Source organism: Asparagus officinalis, chromosome 8, assembly GCF_001876935.1.
Source record: "Asparagus officinalis chromosome 8, Aspof.V1, whole genome shotgun sequence".
Lineage (NCBI taxonomy): Eukaryota > Viridiplantae > Streptophyta > Magnoliopsida > Asparagales > Asparagaceae > Asparagus > Asparagus officinalis.
The window spans coordinates 17,820,077-17,836,736 of NC_033801.1; the positions used below are offsets into that span (position 1 = coordinate 17,820,077).

Here is a 16,660-nt window from a genome sequence, read left to right on the forward strand (position 1 = left end):
ATGTTACGCATCATAATTAGTAAATTTAATGAGCAGGAGGACGCAAGCTATCTAATTATAGGACGACTAGACGTTCACCTTGACGATCGTAGTGTTTGTTGAATACTTGGTCGCATATCCGAAGCCTCAGGTCGGTCACAATCGCGAAGCTAGATGGTAGAGAACCAGCATCATCCAGAACAAGGCTAAGGCCGATGCAAGCTTTCCCGCTCTTTTCCTCGGTGTTCTTGGGGTAAACCATCAGCTTCCTGCGGCGACAAAATTTAATTTAAATTTTTTTTAATCGTATACACAGCCAGAGCAATGGAAAGGATTTAACCAGATTTACATGGGATACAAACATAAATTTCATCTATTGTCCACAATAGAGTGAGAGCGCTTGAATCAATAAACTGTCAGAAGATAATTTGTAATTCTAAATAAGAATATTATAATATACTCTAGAGTGTTCCAGATTATAATATTCTCCGGAGTACTCTAGGAATATTACAATATAATACTCTAGATTTATGCTTCTCATAAATATCTATGAATATTATAATGTTTGGTGTAAAATACATATGCTCTAGAGAATTCTGTATGTGCCTATAAATAGGCAATGGATGTAAGCACTTGTAATTAAGCTTTGAAGAAATTAAAACAATGTTTCTTCAAGCTTCAAGCTAGCCTCTTCCCTTTCAATTCTTCATTTCCCTCGTACTCCCTCCATTCTCAATCCATCTCTCTTCCGCAACTCCAACATAAACGCGGTCAGAGCATTGATTTAGTTATTATAGACCAAACAGATGTAAACATATCTTGATCCATGATATAACTTAATTTATCTTGATCGGTACAGATGATCAAATAGATATCAATTCGCTTTGACCCATAATAAATTTATCTTGATCTCTACCAAAAAAAAAGGGGGAAAGGTAAAAATAAAAGAAAGGAAAAGAATTTCATAGACTTACCAATTGAAGCCTTTATATGGAAAGGGGTGAGAATAGTGATGGTTTGATTTATGCTCGAGAAGAGACGAAAAACCTTCAATCCTCCACTTGAAAGTGCTACTTTTTCCATCTAAAATTTGAATAATGGTTTAAATTAGTTAATCAATACAAGGAAGAAACCGGCGTCATCGAATGAGGAAGAGCTGAGAAGAAACTAGATTAATTACCCGAACAAATGTTGCCCATTACTTCTACTTCAATTCGCTCCCCCTTCACGTTCTCTCTTTGTAGAATACAGCGTTGAGCGTGTGTATATATATACAAGCACGTTGCTACGTTAGGGGATGGGAGAGGAGAGTCGAGATAGGAACATATTTATTTAAACCCCTATATTTAAATGATTCGAAATCCTAATCTTAGTTAAATAACAATTAATCTAGCCCCTCGACAATTACAATTCTTCACATTTATATATTTAGTTCGATTTTAGTTAAATAATAATTCTAACCCCCCAGCACTTACAGTTCCAAGTTTGATAGTGTTGACAATTACAATCCTAATCATTATTTAAGGAGTTTTTTTTTTCTTTAATAGAATTATTAAGGTGTTTAATTACTTAGAAAGTCCTTTACCCTTATGCCGTATTTAAGAATTACATGGATTCGGATCCTCTCCACTACAAAAAAATAATGGAGGGACCACTACATAATCACAACCATTGATTATCTAGTTGATGGTTATGATTTTTTTCTTTTAGTGCAAATTAAGAATGAGCGCAATACACGGGGGTACGGTAAGTGTTAGATTTAGATTATATCTTCATATGATTATTCCATAAAATAGTTTTTTCTTCATGAATAAATTCATAATTTTTTTTTAAATCCACGCCATGGATCATGATTTGTGCCCAATACAGATCATACTGGACATTGAATATAACTGCCATTATTTTTTTAAAGCCTAATGTCGCCTACGGTATAAATCATGCAAGATTATTAATTAGTTCAAGATAATACGAATTTGAGGCGAACGATTTAATTAGATTAACAAGTGTACTAATAATTACAATCGTGCCAAATTCGTCGTCACATCATAAATTAAGGCGCGATGAAGCGAGGGGAATGGCGACAGGAGAGGCGAACAGACGTTCCCCATTCCAAGGCGTCAGATCTCTTCCCTAGGCAGCGTATAGTCTCCTTCAGTAAAGGTAATATCACAACAACTCCTCTACCACCCCCCTCACCTCCTACAGTGCCGCCCATTTCTACCTCTCTGCCTTCTCTCCCACCACCTTCTCTCTTTTCCCCTTTTTTCTCCTCTAAAAACACCTCTTCCAAACCACCTCCAGCCACCCGCTCCATTTTTCTCATCTTTTGTAGACCTCTTTAAGGATATCAATCGCCCTCAGCCCTACGCCCCCCCTTCACCTTCCTCCTCTAAGGGCATTTTTCCCCTTCCAGAGGAGGGTTGGAAGACGGTCTCTCGCAAAAAACGTCCTAAGTTTTCCTCATCATCCACCTTCTCCCCCTCCTAAACTCCCTAGGTGCTTCCTCTGTGGGGATCTCAGACACATGGCCAAGAACTGCACTCTGGGAGACTTCAAATGCTTCGCATGTAACAGGGTTGGTCACACCTCTGCCAGTTGCCCTAACAAAAAGAATCCTCCCACTCTGAACATCGCCCCACCCACCCCACCCTACCCCAAGCCTACTCTCCCCCCATTTCATCCCCAACATAGAGTTGCCTCACTCTGTTATCAGTAATATGAAAGAATATTCTTATGGTTTCTTTGAGCTTCTGGTGGGGAGCCCATCCATAAGTTATATGTTTTTAACGTGTTTAGATATATAACTACATCTATATGCTTTTAATGTGTTTAATAATTATAGGTATACGTTCTTAATGTGTTTAGATATATGATTTTTTTAAAACAAATGCCTATCGGTTATTCAAGATATGATATTTCTCCATGATTTATAAAGGGAAAATTAACGCGAAGTTCAATTTTGCTCCGTTAATCCTAGATTACATTTGGAGAATAATATAAGAAAACCCATAATTATTAGAGTATTTGGTATCAGGCTCGGGCCACGACAATCTGAGCCCAAACTTAGCACTGCAACTCCGAGCCCAGGGTTTATGCCCATCATCTCTCCTTTCTTCGACCCTTCACTCCATCTCTCTCTCGCGAGTGAAACTGTAAAATTCGAAAGAAAAAAAAATGAAGCCTCCACTCTCTCTCCTTCGCCTCGCCCTCAGAAACCCTAGATCCTCCTCAAAACCCTCGCAATGGCTCCGCCCCCTCTCCTCCTCCGCCGACGCCGCAGCCGCCCCCAGATCAAGCGACCGCGTCGTCTCCATCGTCGACGACATCTCCAACCTGCGGGGGAGGAGAAGGAGGAGAAGAAGGAGAAGACGGCGTTCGATGTGAAGCTGGAGGGGTTCGACGCCGCGGCCAAGATCAAGGTGATTAAAGAGGTGAGGGGGTTCACTGAGCTAGGGCTCAAGGAGGCTAAGGAGCTGGTGGAGAAGGCGCCGGTGGTGGTGAAGAGCGGGGTCACGAAGGAGGAGGCGGAGAAGATCGTGGAGAAGTTGAAGGGGATCGGCGCCAAAGTCGCCATGGAGTGAGGAGCAGCGTCTTGGCGAGGTACAGTTCTTGTTTGGATCTGTATACCTAATGCTGATTGTTTTAAGATCAAGAAGATGACGAATGCAACTTTTGTTAGATTATTTTGAGTCTAATGTTGCACTTCAAGAACAAGTGTACCTTGGATGAATGGGATGAATAATAATTTTCATTTCGTTAATGTATTTATTGGATTTGGACTATTTAGTTGAACCATCTGAATAGCTGTATACTGGGGGGATGAACTAGAATTGTTGTTAACTGGGAAGCCTGTTCTTGATTTATTCGTGGATTTTGGTAACTAAAACCCGTATCACCTTGTAATATGTTTTGTTATTGACTGTTTTTTCTTGATCTCCGGATCTTAGTTGACAAAGAAACAAGCCTACTGCATGAATGTGCTATGAGAAATAATGAAAGAATGGAACTTGTGGTGTTATTAAGTTACAATTCTTTTCATAGTGTGAGTGAAATATTTTAACTGCAATGTTGATAGATTGTAAATGCTGAATTATCACGGAATTTGTGTCGGTCAATTTTGTGACAAATTGACTATTTATTCCCTTCAGTTGAAGTATCTTAAATATCATAACATGCATGGTCCTTAGCTGGAATACCATAAGAAAAGCTCCCTATTACGAGGCAAAGAGCATGACTCTTCTAGCTAAGGTTTAGTATCATATCAGATATAAAGTGGAACTGCTAATGAAAAGTTTATCTGTAATTGAGATCTAAGACACTAAGACCTGTCACCTGACAAGTTAATCTTTTGGGTTTGAAGTAGTCTTGATTTGTATTGATGCAGATCAATCCTGGATAGACAGTTATTCGATTATTATTCATCTTTTGGTGGAAAAACCGTGCGCAAGGATGAATTTGAAATATGGGCATCCTATCATCTTTAATACTTTTGCATTCACAAAGTTCAAATGGAAAATGAAATTTTGCTGAGAAATGATGGGGATGACTCTCAAGTTGATAAACTAACGAGCAGAGATGATATAATTGAAAATTTAAAGAAGTACCTTGATTTTCAATAATGCAATCCTTTATAGTTATGGGTGATGATCAATTAATTATGTTTCAATTTCTGATGTATACTAATATTTTAATAGTATTAAATTGGTTACACGCTGTATCAAGTTCTAAGTGGTAAAGCCACTTACTTTTAAGGATTTATAGGAGTGGTGTCACTTGTGTAATGGTACTTGACGTAATCACAAGAAAAGAAGAGAAGTGGGCACCATTCATTCTTACCCCTTGTGACGTCTCTTTCTTGTTTCCTGATCGTTCAGTCTTTAGTATGTTTTATGTCGACGGACTTTAGGAACAACAACTTTCGTGTTAGGGGTGCAAAGAATTTGTGACTGGATGGAGAATAAGTAGTACTTTTTTGGACTTTGGTCCTCAAATCTACGAGATGTTTTTCTTATCTTTGTAACTTTGTTTTGTTTACAGTTTTTCGATTTCGTCAAGATTTGTATACCTCTTGTGTTTGAACCAAGTCTGGGTCGTTACAAATGTTAAACATTTGGGGGGGTTTTGGTCTGAAATTATCTGCTTTGAGTTCTTTTTGGTCATAAACTAACTGACTCAGATTATACACACGTTTATATTACATAACAAATCATGAATTTATTAATATAAATAAATATGCACATGATCATAATTTCAAGATATTTCTGATTAATATACAATAATCTAAAAGATAAGACATGATGTGTACATAGCTAATTAACTTTCATCTTGAAGGATCTAGATCCACTAAATTTATGAAGGTCAGACTTTTGTTGATTTCCTGATTCTCCTTAGCTTTCAGGTTTGATCTTATCGGTCATAAGGATGACTGTGCTAGATCATACATGCATTAGTTTTCGTAAAATTGCATTTGATAAAGATACAGTATGCCACATAAATCTAATATTTTACATTCAAGAAGTTTTCCCATAAATCATATGAATCGGTACATGTTAAGACATATTTTCTAGGAAGCTAATTGATCTTTTGTGAACTTCTTGAATTATTCATAAGCTTGGACCTACTGTTTGTAACAATGTTTGAGAATTTGACCTGGTTCCCTTTTGATTCTCATTTTCAACTTAGGACAAATTTTGAAAATCGACGGTTTTTCAAAGTTAATCGGCAAAATCGACCGTTGAAAATTTTTTTTTAGCAAAATCGACCCTTTTCTGCACGGGACTGCTAGTCCCGTGCAGAAAAGGGTCGGTTTTGTAATTTTTCAAACTGCACGAGACTGCTAGTCCCGTGCAGTGCGGTTCTGCCCCCCACCCGATCCCAATCCACGTTCTCTCTCCTCCAACAATCCCCTCCTCCGTAAATCTCTTCCCATTCTCCAGACCCACCAACATTTTCCCCTCTTCTCCTCTTCCTCCGCCTCCTCTATCACACCATCATCATCCATCTCTGGCAACATAATCGTCCTCTGGAGCGCCCCCGTAATGATTTCCACCCTCGTATTCGGCACCTCCGTCCTCCTCGGTGTCCGCCTCGATGCTGGCCTCGTCTTCACTGCCACATCCTTCTTCAAGATCCTCCAAGAGCCGCTCCGCAACTTCCCTCAGGCTCTTATCTCCGTCTCCCAAGCCATGATCTCCTTAGAACGGCTCGACAGTTACATGACCAACGGCGAGTTGGAGGATGACGCCGTGCAATGGGCTGAGCATTGTGGCGATGATGAAGTTGCAATTAAGGTTAAGGATGGAGCTTTTGGGTGGGAGGATGACGAGGACGGGAACGGGGGAGAGGAGAATGGTAATAAGGCTTGGTTGAAGGATGTGAATCTTGAGATCAAGAAGGGGACTGTTGGTGGGTCTGGAGAATGGAAAAATTGATGGATGATGATGGTGTGATAGAGGAGGAGGAGGAGGAAGAGGAGAAGAGGGGAAAATGTTGGTGGGTCTGGAGAATGGGAAGAGATTTACGGAGGAGGGGATTGTTGGAGGAGAGAGAAAGTGGATTGGGATCGGGTGGGGGGCAGAACCGCACTGCACGGGACTAGCAGTCCCGTGCAGTTTGAAAAATTGCAAAACCGATCCTTTTCTGCACGGGACTAGCAGTCCCGTGCAGAAAAGGGTCGATTTTGCTAAAAAAAAATTTCAACGGTCGATTTTGCCGATTAACTTTGAAAAACGGTCGATTTTCAAAATTTGTCCTTCAACTTAAATTGTTTTTTTTTTCATTTTGCTTCGTTTTTTTTTTTTTGAATATTAAACGAGAATGCAAATGTCTTTTTTGAACGAAATGAAAATAAAAGATAACTGGGACCTTGTAGGGCAGATAAGTTGTTGGAACGTGCAAGTTACCAAAGAGGTCAGAGATGAAAAAGAAAAGGGAGGGTAAACGAGTTATTGTGATACGAGGAATGAGGCCTTTGGAGAGGGAGTTGTTATTTGAAAATGGAAAGAACAAATTAGCTACGAAAATTAACATGTGAACAATATTGTTGACAGTATGGCAATTAAGTGCATGATCTTCACCCTTGGTGAAGGATTCTCTGGTGGGCTATGGAGTTTGCATATAAATAGTTACAGTACATCTTATTGATATTAGATTCAAATATGATATGGCATATATGTACATGGATATGACACATCCTGAACATTTAATTTAGAGTAATGTATACTTATAAAGTCGTACATATGTTTAACATGTTGATATTTGTTGCATGAACTTATGAAGGAGAAATTGTTAGATTTGTGTAGTACCTTGGATGATATTTATACTTTCAATATTACATCTGTGAACAATGATGTTGAACGAAGTATACCCATATTTAGCCCGCTAGACATGTAAAGAATGAAGAATGAGGACCCACAACTAATAGCACCAGTTCAAATTTTATAAAGGCTCCCCCCCCCCCCCCTCCCCTTTATTTTTTTCTTTAACTTATTCATGTTGCTAGTAAATAATAACATTCCTACATAAAGCGCTAGGCACCTCTGCCTTTTTTAAATTATATTAATTGATGGTGTATATATGAGCAGACTAATAGTTAACACTTTTACTCACTTTTAGACCTACCTTTAAAACAAATGAAACAATTATTACTCCATTAGGAGTTACAAAGGAGGTGGCAGAGAAAATCATGGAGTAGTTGAAGGAGATTGGCGCCAAAGTCGCGATGAAACGAGGAAGAGGAGCATGGGCGAGTTACAAAATCAACATGATGAATGAAGCATTTTTCGTCAAATTGTTTTTTGGCTAATGCTCAACTTCATTAACCTTATTTAAGCAGTGTACCTTGGATGAATGTGATGAATAAGAGGGATTAGTGTATTTTGAGTGTAGTGTTTCATTGTGTTGTTGTTTATGAGTATACAAACCAACTCTTGTATGTAACTTCGATGCAATGGTCTTTATTGGATTGGGATTATTTACTTCAAGCAGCTAGTATTTAGATTGTTGAGGGTAACTGAAACTCTGTTGTTGGGTGGCTGACAAAGGTAAAATATCACTGTATGATCTAGAGTGCTGTGAGAACTGATGAGCAGCAGGCCTATTGTTTAATGTCTCAATAATTGTGGTAGAAATAAGCTTGGGATATCGTTAAAAGTTTGATTTGGTGCATTTTATTACTGAAATACTTTAAATCTGATGTTGCTTTGCTGCCAGAATTGGTGTAGGTCAAATTTGTAGGGAATTGACTATTTATTCTTTTTAGTTGAGTCATATATATTTTATATCGTAGTATGTTGTCCAGTGATTATTTGTGTTTTGGTAGAGATGACTTGCACGATTATAAACTTGGTAATTTGTGCTTGGTAGTAAGGTGTCTCATTCCCATTCACTCTCTAACACATGTGAAAGTGGTTCCCCAGTTGAATGAGTGGATGAGAATGTGTCACTTCACTGCCAAGCATTTTTGTGCTTGGTACCAAGTTCCTGCATAATACATACATACACGCATACATTATATTTTTGAAGATGCGCGTTCGCTAAGTTTGTATGGGAATATGGTATTTTTGAAGAAGAGGATGGTAAAGCTTGGATCCTGAATGTCATATGTTTGTGGACTTTTTGGTTCTGATTTTTTGCACTTTTGAGTTCTTTTTGGTCATAAAGTTGACATGGAAATTTATAAAGATGAACATGCATATGACATGATCCTAAATGCTAGATATTTTCAGATTAATGTTCAATAAATATAAAAATTTAGGTATGTCGTGTAAGTAGCTAATTAGCTTTCCTTTGAAAGTGAAAATGTGCGGTTTTCTTTTCATATATTTCCTTCTTATTCCCTTGTTCCTTGTACTTCTGTCACTGGGATAATGTTACTCTAAATTCTATCTTATTTGGACCAGGTTTGGATATTTATGAAAGTCAAACTTTGGTGGGATTTTTAGTTCTGATTATTTTTCAGGTTTGAGTTCTGTTGGTCACAAAGCAGACTGTATCGGATAATGCGCACATGCATGCTTAATGTGGATATATGCAGTCATAGAAGATAAATGCACATAAACCCTAAATTCAAGATATTTCAGATTAAAATCCAATGACATCAGTAAATGTTATTACACGATACGTAAGAAACTAGTTATCTTTAGTCTGGAAAGTATAGAATATTTGTGTTGAAAATGTAAGCATAACTCACGACGTAACGCTTCTCTCTTGATAATGCAAAATATAAAACAATATAACAGAAAATTATTGATATGTTTGACGGTAATGTGTTTGTCGCTAACTAATAATAGCGACATGTTCAAGCCCAAATGTTCATAATGTGTTTGCGATAATATATCAATAAACCATTAGCAAATAAGAGCCTTAATTCGCTCAAAACTTTACACAGAAAGCATCTATTTGCAGTCGACGTTTCTATCGTTAAGTCAAAAATGGTTTGTATATGAATATCAACTTTAGCGAAGGAAAAAGAAAAAAGGAAAAAAAAATTGCACTCGCCTCTCTCCCCTTTTTAAAGCTTGAAATTGTTGAGTAATCGTGCAACTTAACCTTGAACTTTTTGTTTCAATCATACTCGTTGAAATTTGGATTGAACTTTGATTCAGAAAAGCTAACCTGATATCAATTAGTATTACCTCATTTGCCATACAAACCCCAACAAAAAAAGGCCAATGGTGCATCACAATAACAGCAGATAAGATCATAAGAGGGTAATGGGGGAGAAATCGATGATAGTGTGTGTATATATATAATATATGTATACACTCCTTTCAAAAATACGAGTTCAAAAAAAACTTTTCATGATCAATATTACCCTCCACTATTTTGGATATTTTATTTAAATCTTAACATATCATAACCATAATTATATCATATCGGCCTAATCCCATGTGAACCATCTACCGCTTAATAATTAAAAAAAATAAGATTAATAAAATATATGAAACAGTTCCACAGTATTAATTTGTTAAGGTAAAGAACTAATAGGCGTAATATATAAAGTATTACAAAATAACCAAAAAAATTAAAAATTGTACAAAATACCCTCAAAATTTTGTAGGAAAAAAAATAAAGAAAATAGAAGAGGGCTTCAGCATTTTGTTTTGAGCTTGAGCAGCAGTGTTTAGGAACTGCGTTTGGAGGGAAGACAGAACGAGAGAGAAACTTTTGATTAAAAAAAAGAGTTGTGCTATCTAAGAGATGCTATATCAATCTAATGTTGAAATTCAAAATTCAAAATTTAAAAATAAAAATCCAAATATAGAATCTATTGCACACGAACAACTTAAGGCTCCAAATTAAAGGCAGCCCAGTAGGTTACATGGCAAAGCCTTGTCCCTCCCTTGTAGGTGGCTGGGTTTGATTCATGTGTGCACCAAAGGCGCTTAAAAAAAAACAACTTAAGGCTCCAAAAACTTAGCAACTTTATAATATCTAGCAAATTTTGACTAACATGCTATACATGGTTTAATGATATTGAAATCTTTTAAAATTTTATTTCTAGAAAATTCATATGTAGCAGATCAAATCCATCGCTTTTGATTTTCGTTTTTAGATTTAGAATTTAAAGATTTTTGATGATATCCGCATATTAGATACTGTTAATAGTAGTCTGGCTCAACTTAAAAAAGAGTTATTAATCAGTTTCACACAAAACCTGACGATAAACTTCATTTAATTCCAAGGCGAAACCAAACCTAAGCAGATGACTTCCAACTCAGCTATCAAACTAGCCGAACAGCCCAGGGAAGCCCAAAATCCTGAGTTAAACCACCAGACTCAGCTTGACCAGGATTACCAATTCCGAGGTATCATCTGCATGTGTTGACTTTCACCCAAACCGAAGGAGGAGGATCCCAAGAAAAAAGCGAGTTACCCCTGCATGCTCATGCACGAAGCCAACGCTTCGATCTGTCACAAACTTTGCAGAATGGAAAATGACTCTCGTCGCGTCCGAATGCAACCTGCCATCTTTAATTAAGCACGACGCTACAATGCCATTTCTACAAGTTACCCCTGCATGGGGGATTAAATCACACGGGATTACTAGTTTAGTATGTTTCGAATGGTCTGTTTAGCAAAATCGACATCTTTTTAGCATGTTGGTCATAAAGATGTCTATTTTGCTAAATATTTAGCAAAAAGACCTGTTTTGCTAAATATTTAGCAAAAAGACCTGTTTTGCTAAATATTTAGCAAAATAGGTCTATTTTGCTAAATAATAAGATACCCAGATGGAATTAATTTCCCCCAAACAGTCTTTAGCATGGAAACAACTCTGCATTAATTATATATATGCTCAGAATACTCTACAACCAATTTTGAGCTCCCACATATTCATCGCAGACGTCACCCAATCACATCATATTTTAGCTCTTTTTCCAAATAAGACATGATCACCCCATAAACGTTCCTAATCATCTTGTCTCATATCGCCTCATCGTATTTCGGTGGCCTTTCATGGACCATGATGGTCTCTTCTAAAATTTGAGCATTGAGAGAGTCCTGTACGTCACTCATCCACAATCCAAAATTGATTTTGCAGTCATACTTCACCACACTAATATTAGTGTTTTGAAATCCAACCTGAATTGTACTCGCCATCGTCTTGCTGCTTTCACCAACTTCTTCTCCCATTGCAAACCACTCTAAATTGTAAAGAAAGATTCAAATTTTGATAAAAATTAAGAAATTGCCCAACTGAACCCTAGATAGAATTCCAACACGATCTCCTAACCACACGAGGAAAGCGAGATCTCCAACGGCAACTCCACAACGACATCTCCACCGAAGCCTAGAACTTCAAGAACCAAGCTTCCACAGTGAATCTTCCTCCATCCAATGCCAAAATCCTAGATCTCAAATCTAAAGCTCTGATACCAATTGTTGTGCGTCGTGCGGAAGCATGCTTGCAAACCAAACGAGTCGGTGAGTGATGAGAGGAGAACTAAACCAAACACGAGTGCAATGACCAAAAATATGACACAAATCAAACCGACACAAATCAAACAAACACAGAGAATTTACGTGGTTCGACAAATTGCATACGTCCACGGGGAGAGGATGTGGAGATTTCACTATATGGAGGAGAAATACAACGGGTTACAACTCACACAGATTTCACTATATGGAGGAGAAATACAACGGGTTACAACTCACACAATCACTCAAATATAACCCTAACCAAAGATCTCAACTCCCTCACAATATCTTTCAAATATAACCCTAACCAAAGATCTCAACTCCCTCACAATATCTTCCTCTCAATATGCTCAAAAGACTTGTTCTTTTCTCTCTAATTCTCTGATCTAATTTTCTCTTCTAAAACGTTCTATATATAGAAATCCTAAAACCAAAAACATATTAGGAATTCTAAAACCAAAATCAAAACAGATTAGGAATCCTAATAAGCTGTTACCAAAACAGATTAAAAATCCCAATAACATGTTACCAAAATAGATTAGGGATCACAATAATCTGTTACCAAAACAGATTAGGAATCTGCTATCCAACAATATCTACAGAATAAACAATTATAACATGCATGCTCCTTATTCACTAGTAGAAAACGGAGTATTGGCGACGGGGTATTGGCGACGGATTTGAAATCCGTCGCCAATACAAACATTGGCGACGGAACATTGGCGACGGGGTGCGTCCCGTCGGCCAATACTTATTGGCGACGGAAAAACATTGGCGACGGATCAAATCTGTCGCCAATAAGTATTGGTGACGAATCGAATCCATCGCCAATACTTATTGGCGACAGATTCAAATCTGACGCTAATACTTATTATTAAAATAATTCTTAATTTTTTGTGGGGCCACTTATTAACAATGGGATAATCAATCACTAGTGTTAATTTTTTACGATGGCGACGGACATTGGCGACAGATTCGATTCGTCGCCAATAAGTATTGGCGACGTATTCGAATCTGTCGCCAATAAATATTCGCCAATACGTATTGGTGACGGATTAGATCCGTCACCAATACTTATTGGCGACGGATTCAAACCCGTCGCCAATAAGTATTGGCAACGGATTCGATCCATCGTTAATGTTCCGTCGCCAATACTTATTGGTGACGGATTCGAATACGTCGCCAATATTTATTGGCGACGAATCGAATCTGTCGCCAATACTTATTGGCGATCCGTCGTCAATGCTAATGTGTCCATCATAAAAAAATTAACATTAGTGATTGATTATCCCATTGTTAATGAGTGACCACACAAAAAATTAATAATTATTTTAATATTAGTCCCTCAAATCTATATTATTTTAAATGTAGTCCAATACTATTTTGTTCCACGCAGGTAGATGATAGCTTGAGAGCTGAGGACGTGGAAGTCTACTATGATCCAGGACAGTTGTTTGGTAGCCTTCTCAAGGCCCCCCTGCTCCCCTCTAGCGCCGCCGTCGAGGAGGCTATAGTCACAACTTTGTCACTGGAGGCATGTCCCTTCTTCAGGGAGAAGTGATATATGCTTCCTGAATTTGAATTTGCTTGGAGAACGAATCTAGTAGTTTTCTCGTTAATAAATGAATGGATGTTTGATGCAAGTTTCCGATACTTATTACTTCCAATGAATGTATTAATCAAGTCTTTATGAAAAACTGAACATATGAATAAATAAGGGCTAAATTTCACAAACTACTCCTTCACTTGGGCCGTTTCTGTCATAACCCTGTGAACTATTTTTAATGCCATGAAAGCTTTCTTAACTTGACATCTCGGATTCTCTACAATCTTGATTGTAAAGAATGCATACAATTAGTTAGGTGTGCTACTACTATTGGCTAATCTCAGTGAATCCACAACTAAAGGTATTTCATATTATTTAGATAGTTAATATCAAAATTTGAAGGGTTTTGCACATAACTTCTTTAGCGGAATAAATATACTTTGATATTCGATTAGTATTGGTGAGTTTTTGACTTTGACTTTGATTAGTTTAGAGAAAATGATGCGAAAAGTAAAAATGATGAGAAAATGGTGAGATACCTAGGAGATCATTTTTAGTTATACGTGTCACGAACATGTAACCATATTGATATTGCTAATGATATACCAGAACTTATCATAGCCCTTTTTAATTAATTAGGAATATGATATATATTGGAGAAAAAAAAGTTTTTAATGGATTTGGGTTTCCACGTTGTAATGGGACAACTATAGGTCCAAATGAGTTGCATTTTTATAATTAAAAGATAAGAGATACTGGTAATAATAGTTAGATTTAAAAGAAATTTTCTTTAAATTTAACCGGTGTTAACCATGTGACCTAATTGTAAATATTGTGATGATTTGAGGGACGTAATAGAAATATTCATGATTTGAGTGAGTAATTTGGAAATATTGAAGATGTGAGGGAGTAATTTAGAAATATTAAAGATTTGAGGGGCTAATATTGTAATAACTAATCATTGATTCTGAACTCAAGGATGTAAAAGAAAAATTGATAATTAACAAATAGTTCGATAATTGTTCAAATAACTATTCAGTCATATTCGATTCGGCAGTTCATTAACACATTCGAGTTTGCTAATGATTAGAATTTCACTAGATGTATATTTGATTCATTTGTTTATTAAATATGCGTTTAAAATCGATCACATGTTATTATTTGTATTATTGCATATATGATGTCCTATTTGTGAGTTTTTGGCTTCATCATTGATTATTGTTATCAAGTAAAAAATTCGTTTAAAATTGACCTGTGTCAGTCGGTCTCAGGGCATAGAGGACACCTCACTAGTACAAAATAGGACAGCCCAAACGGTCCTCGTAACCGTTTGGGCAAATTAAAATAGCCTAAACGGTTGAATATGTTTAACACAAATGGATTAAACTGTTTGGGTGTTTTAATTATTATTATTATTTAAAATAAAACATCTCTCTTTCTCCCTTCTCTTCGTTAACCAAAAATTTCCCCCCAAAAAATTTCACCGACTCTAAAAACTCCCGGGGTGAGCGCACCTACGACATATTCTCCCGGCTCCTGAAGGAGCGCGTGGTCTGCATCAACGACCCTATATCCGACGGGAAATTGGATTCCCTGATTTCCATTGGGATCATCTTCTCATTCATTTCTCTTTATTTCTCTCCTCTCTTATAGAGTGCCCACGGGCACTCTATAGAAAAATAGGGAAAAAAAACATTGATGACGTTTATGGATTTTGGCAGCATGCTGGTGAAGTATATGGAGAGAAAGCTGTTCTATCAACTGAAGCTCGGGAACTTCAGTCTCGTCTTCTCAAATTGTCGGACGAAAGGGATAAATCTGTTTCAATAATCAAGGAGGTTCATACATGCAACTCTTTTTATTCTCAATGCACTCCAAGATGCTTCTTGATTTGTAACCAATGACCATGTCTGACTGTTAATTCGGTAAATTAAATACCATGGAGTAGGCAACCATTCATTTTAAATTCATAACATAGGTTTTACATTGACGGTACTGACCTTAAGCATTTGGAAGCATGGATGCCATTACTCACACATGGATAGTCACAGAATGTGCACGTGCACATAGATCTAAGTTAGAATTTACAAGAATGGAGGCAATTATGCTAGTTTCTTCCCATAAGTACCCAACAGTGTGTTCCATCTTTTCTAGAAGGAAGTGTTGAACATTTTAGGTATCAACAGTATTTGCACCTCTGGAAGATTCTCATTGTGCACCATGTGCAAACTACAACCTCAAACTTGCCTTTTCATGAAGTAGTCAAAGTTGCAGGCATTTTTCCTTCATAATATTACAGTATATATGAAGGACTTGATTTCAGGGTCTTCTACAGGGTTCATGACTTAACATGTCTTACTATCTGTCAGCATTTGATCTATTACATTAATTTTAGATTTGTGTGGCTAGGCTTCCATTTATTGAATATCATGTTCACTTTTTTCATGTAACCTCTTAAATTAGTAAGACCTAATGTATTTGATGAAATCCCCAAATGGCTGTTTGGTTTGTGAGTTTTCTTATGAACTCACGCTTTTTTTTCATGCTTGCTGCTGGGTCCATTCCTTACCTATTTTAATAATCCAAATAGCTTACAGATGTGAAATCTTTGGGCTGCTCGATAGATACCTTGCATTAAGTCTCTACATTTTGTTTGATTTGTCTTATTGTTCACCAAATTTTTGTGTAATTACTAAACAATTCTAACTTCTTTTGTACGCTGATAACAGGGATGTTGACAACGACTATGACGAGGAGTGAGTGAGACTTGTTCTTATATTTATGTAGTTTTAGATTGTGTTAAGACATGTGACTTTTGAATTTTACCTATATGTAATATATTTGTGATTTTATTGCGTAGTGAATGAATATTTGATCATGCGAGATGTGTTGTGATTGTGATTATATGATGAGTATTGTTCGATATTGTGGATTGATGGATGACGATTGATGAGTATTCATTTGGAATGTGAATGCATACAATAGTTGATTTTATGATAGATTGTTAAATATCGTCATTGGATTGATGTCAATACAGGCTATATGTGTATTTTTGTATGGAAGGTTACCAAAAAATTAAATTTTTTTAACGTAAATATATACATTGGCGACGGATTGCCTCGTCACCAATGAGTATCGGCGATGGGGTAATCCGTCGCTAATGTTTAAAACATTGGCGACAGATTGCCCCGTCGCCAATACGCATTGGCGACG

The 16,660-nt window shown here is 37.0% G+C and overlaps 2 protein-coding genes across 2 annotated transcripts; one reads left to right on the forward strand and one right to left on the reverse strand.

Annotated features, from left to right (window-relative positions):
- On the reverse strand, nucleotides 56-1,238 carry LOC109820937 (MATH domain and coiled-coil domain-containing protein At3g58370-like). Its single transcript, XM_020387133.1, has 3 exons — nucleotides 1,160-1,238; nucleotides 954-1,062; nucleotides 56-248 (listed from the first exon to the last, which is right to left on the reverse strand). The coding sequence occupies exons 1-3, from the start codon at nucleotides 1,176-1,178 to the stop codon at nucleotides 56-58; spliced, it is 321 nt and encodes a 106-aa protein (XP_020242722.1). The 5' UTR covers nucleotides 1,179-1,238.
- LOC109820938 (50S ribosomal protein L7/L12-like) lies at nucleotides 3,222-3,560 on the forward strand. Its single transcript, XM_020387134.1, has one exon. It carries the CDS (start codon nucleotides 3,222-3,224, stop codon nucleotides 3,558-3,560), a length of 339 nt encoding a protein of 112 aa, XP_020242723.1.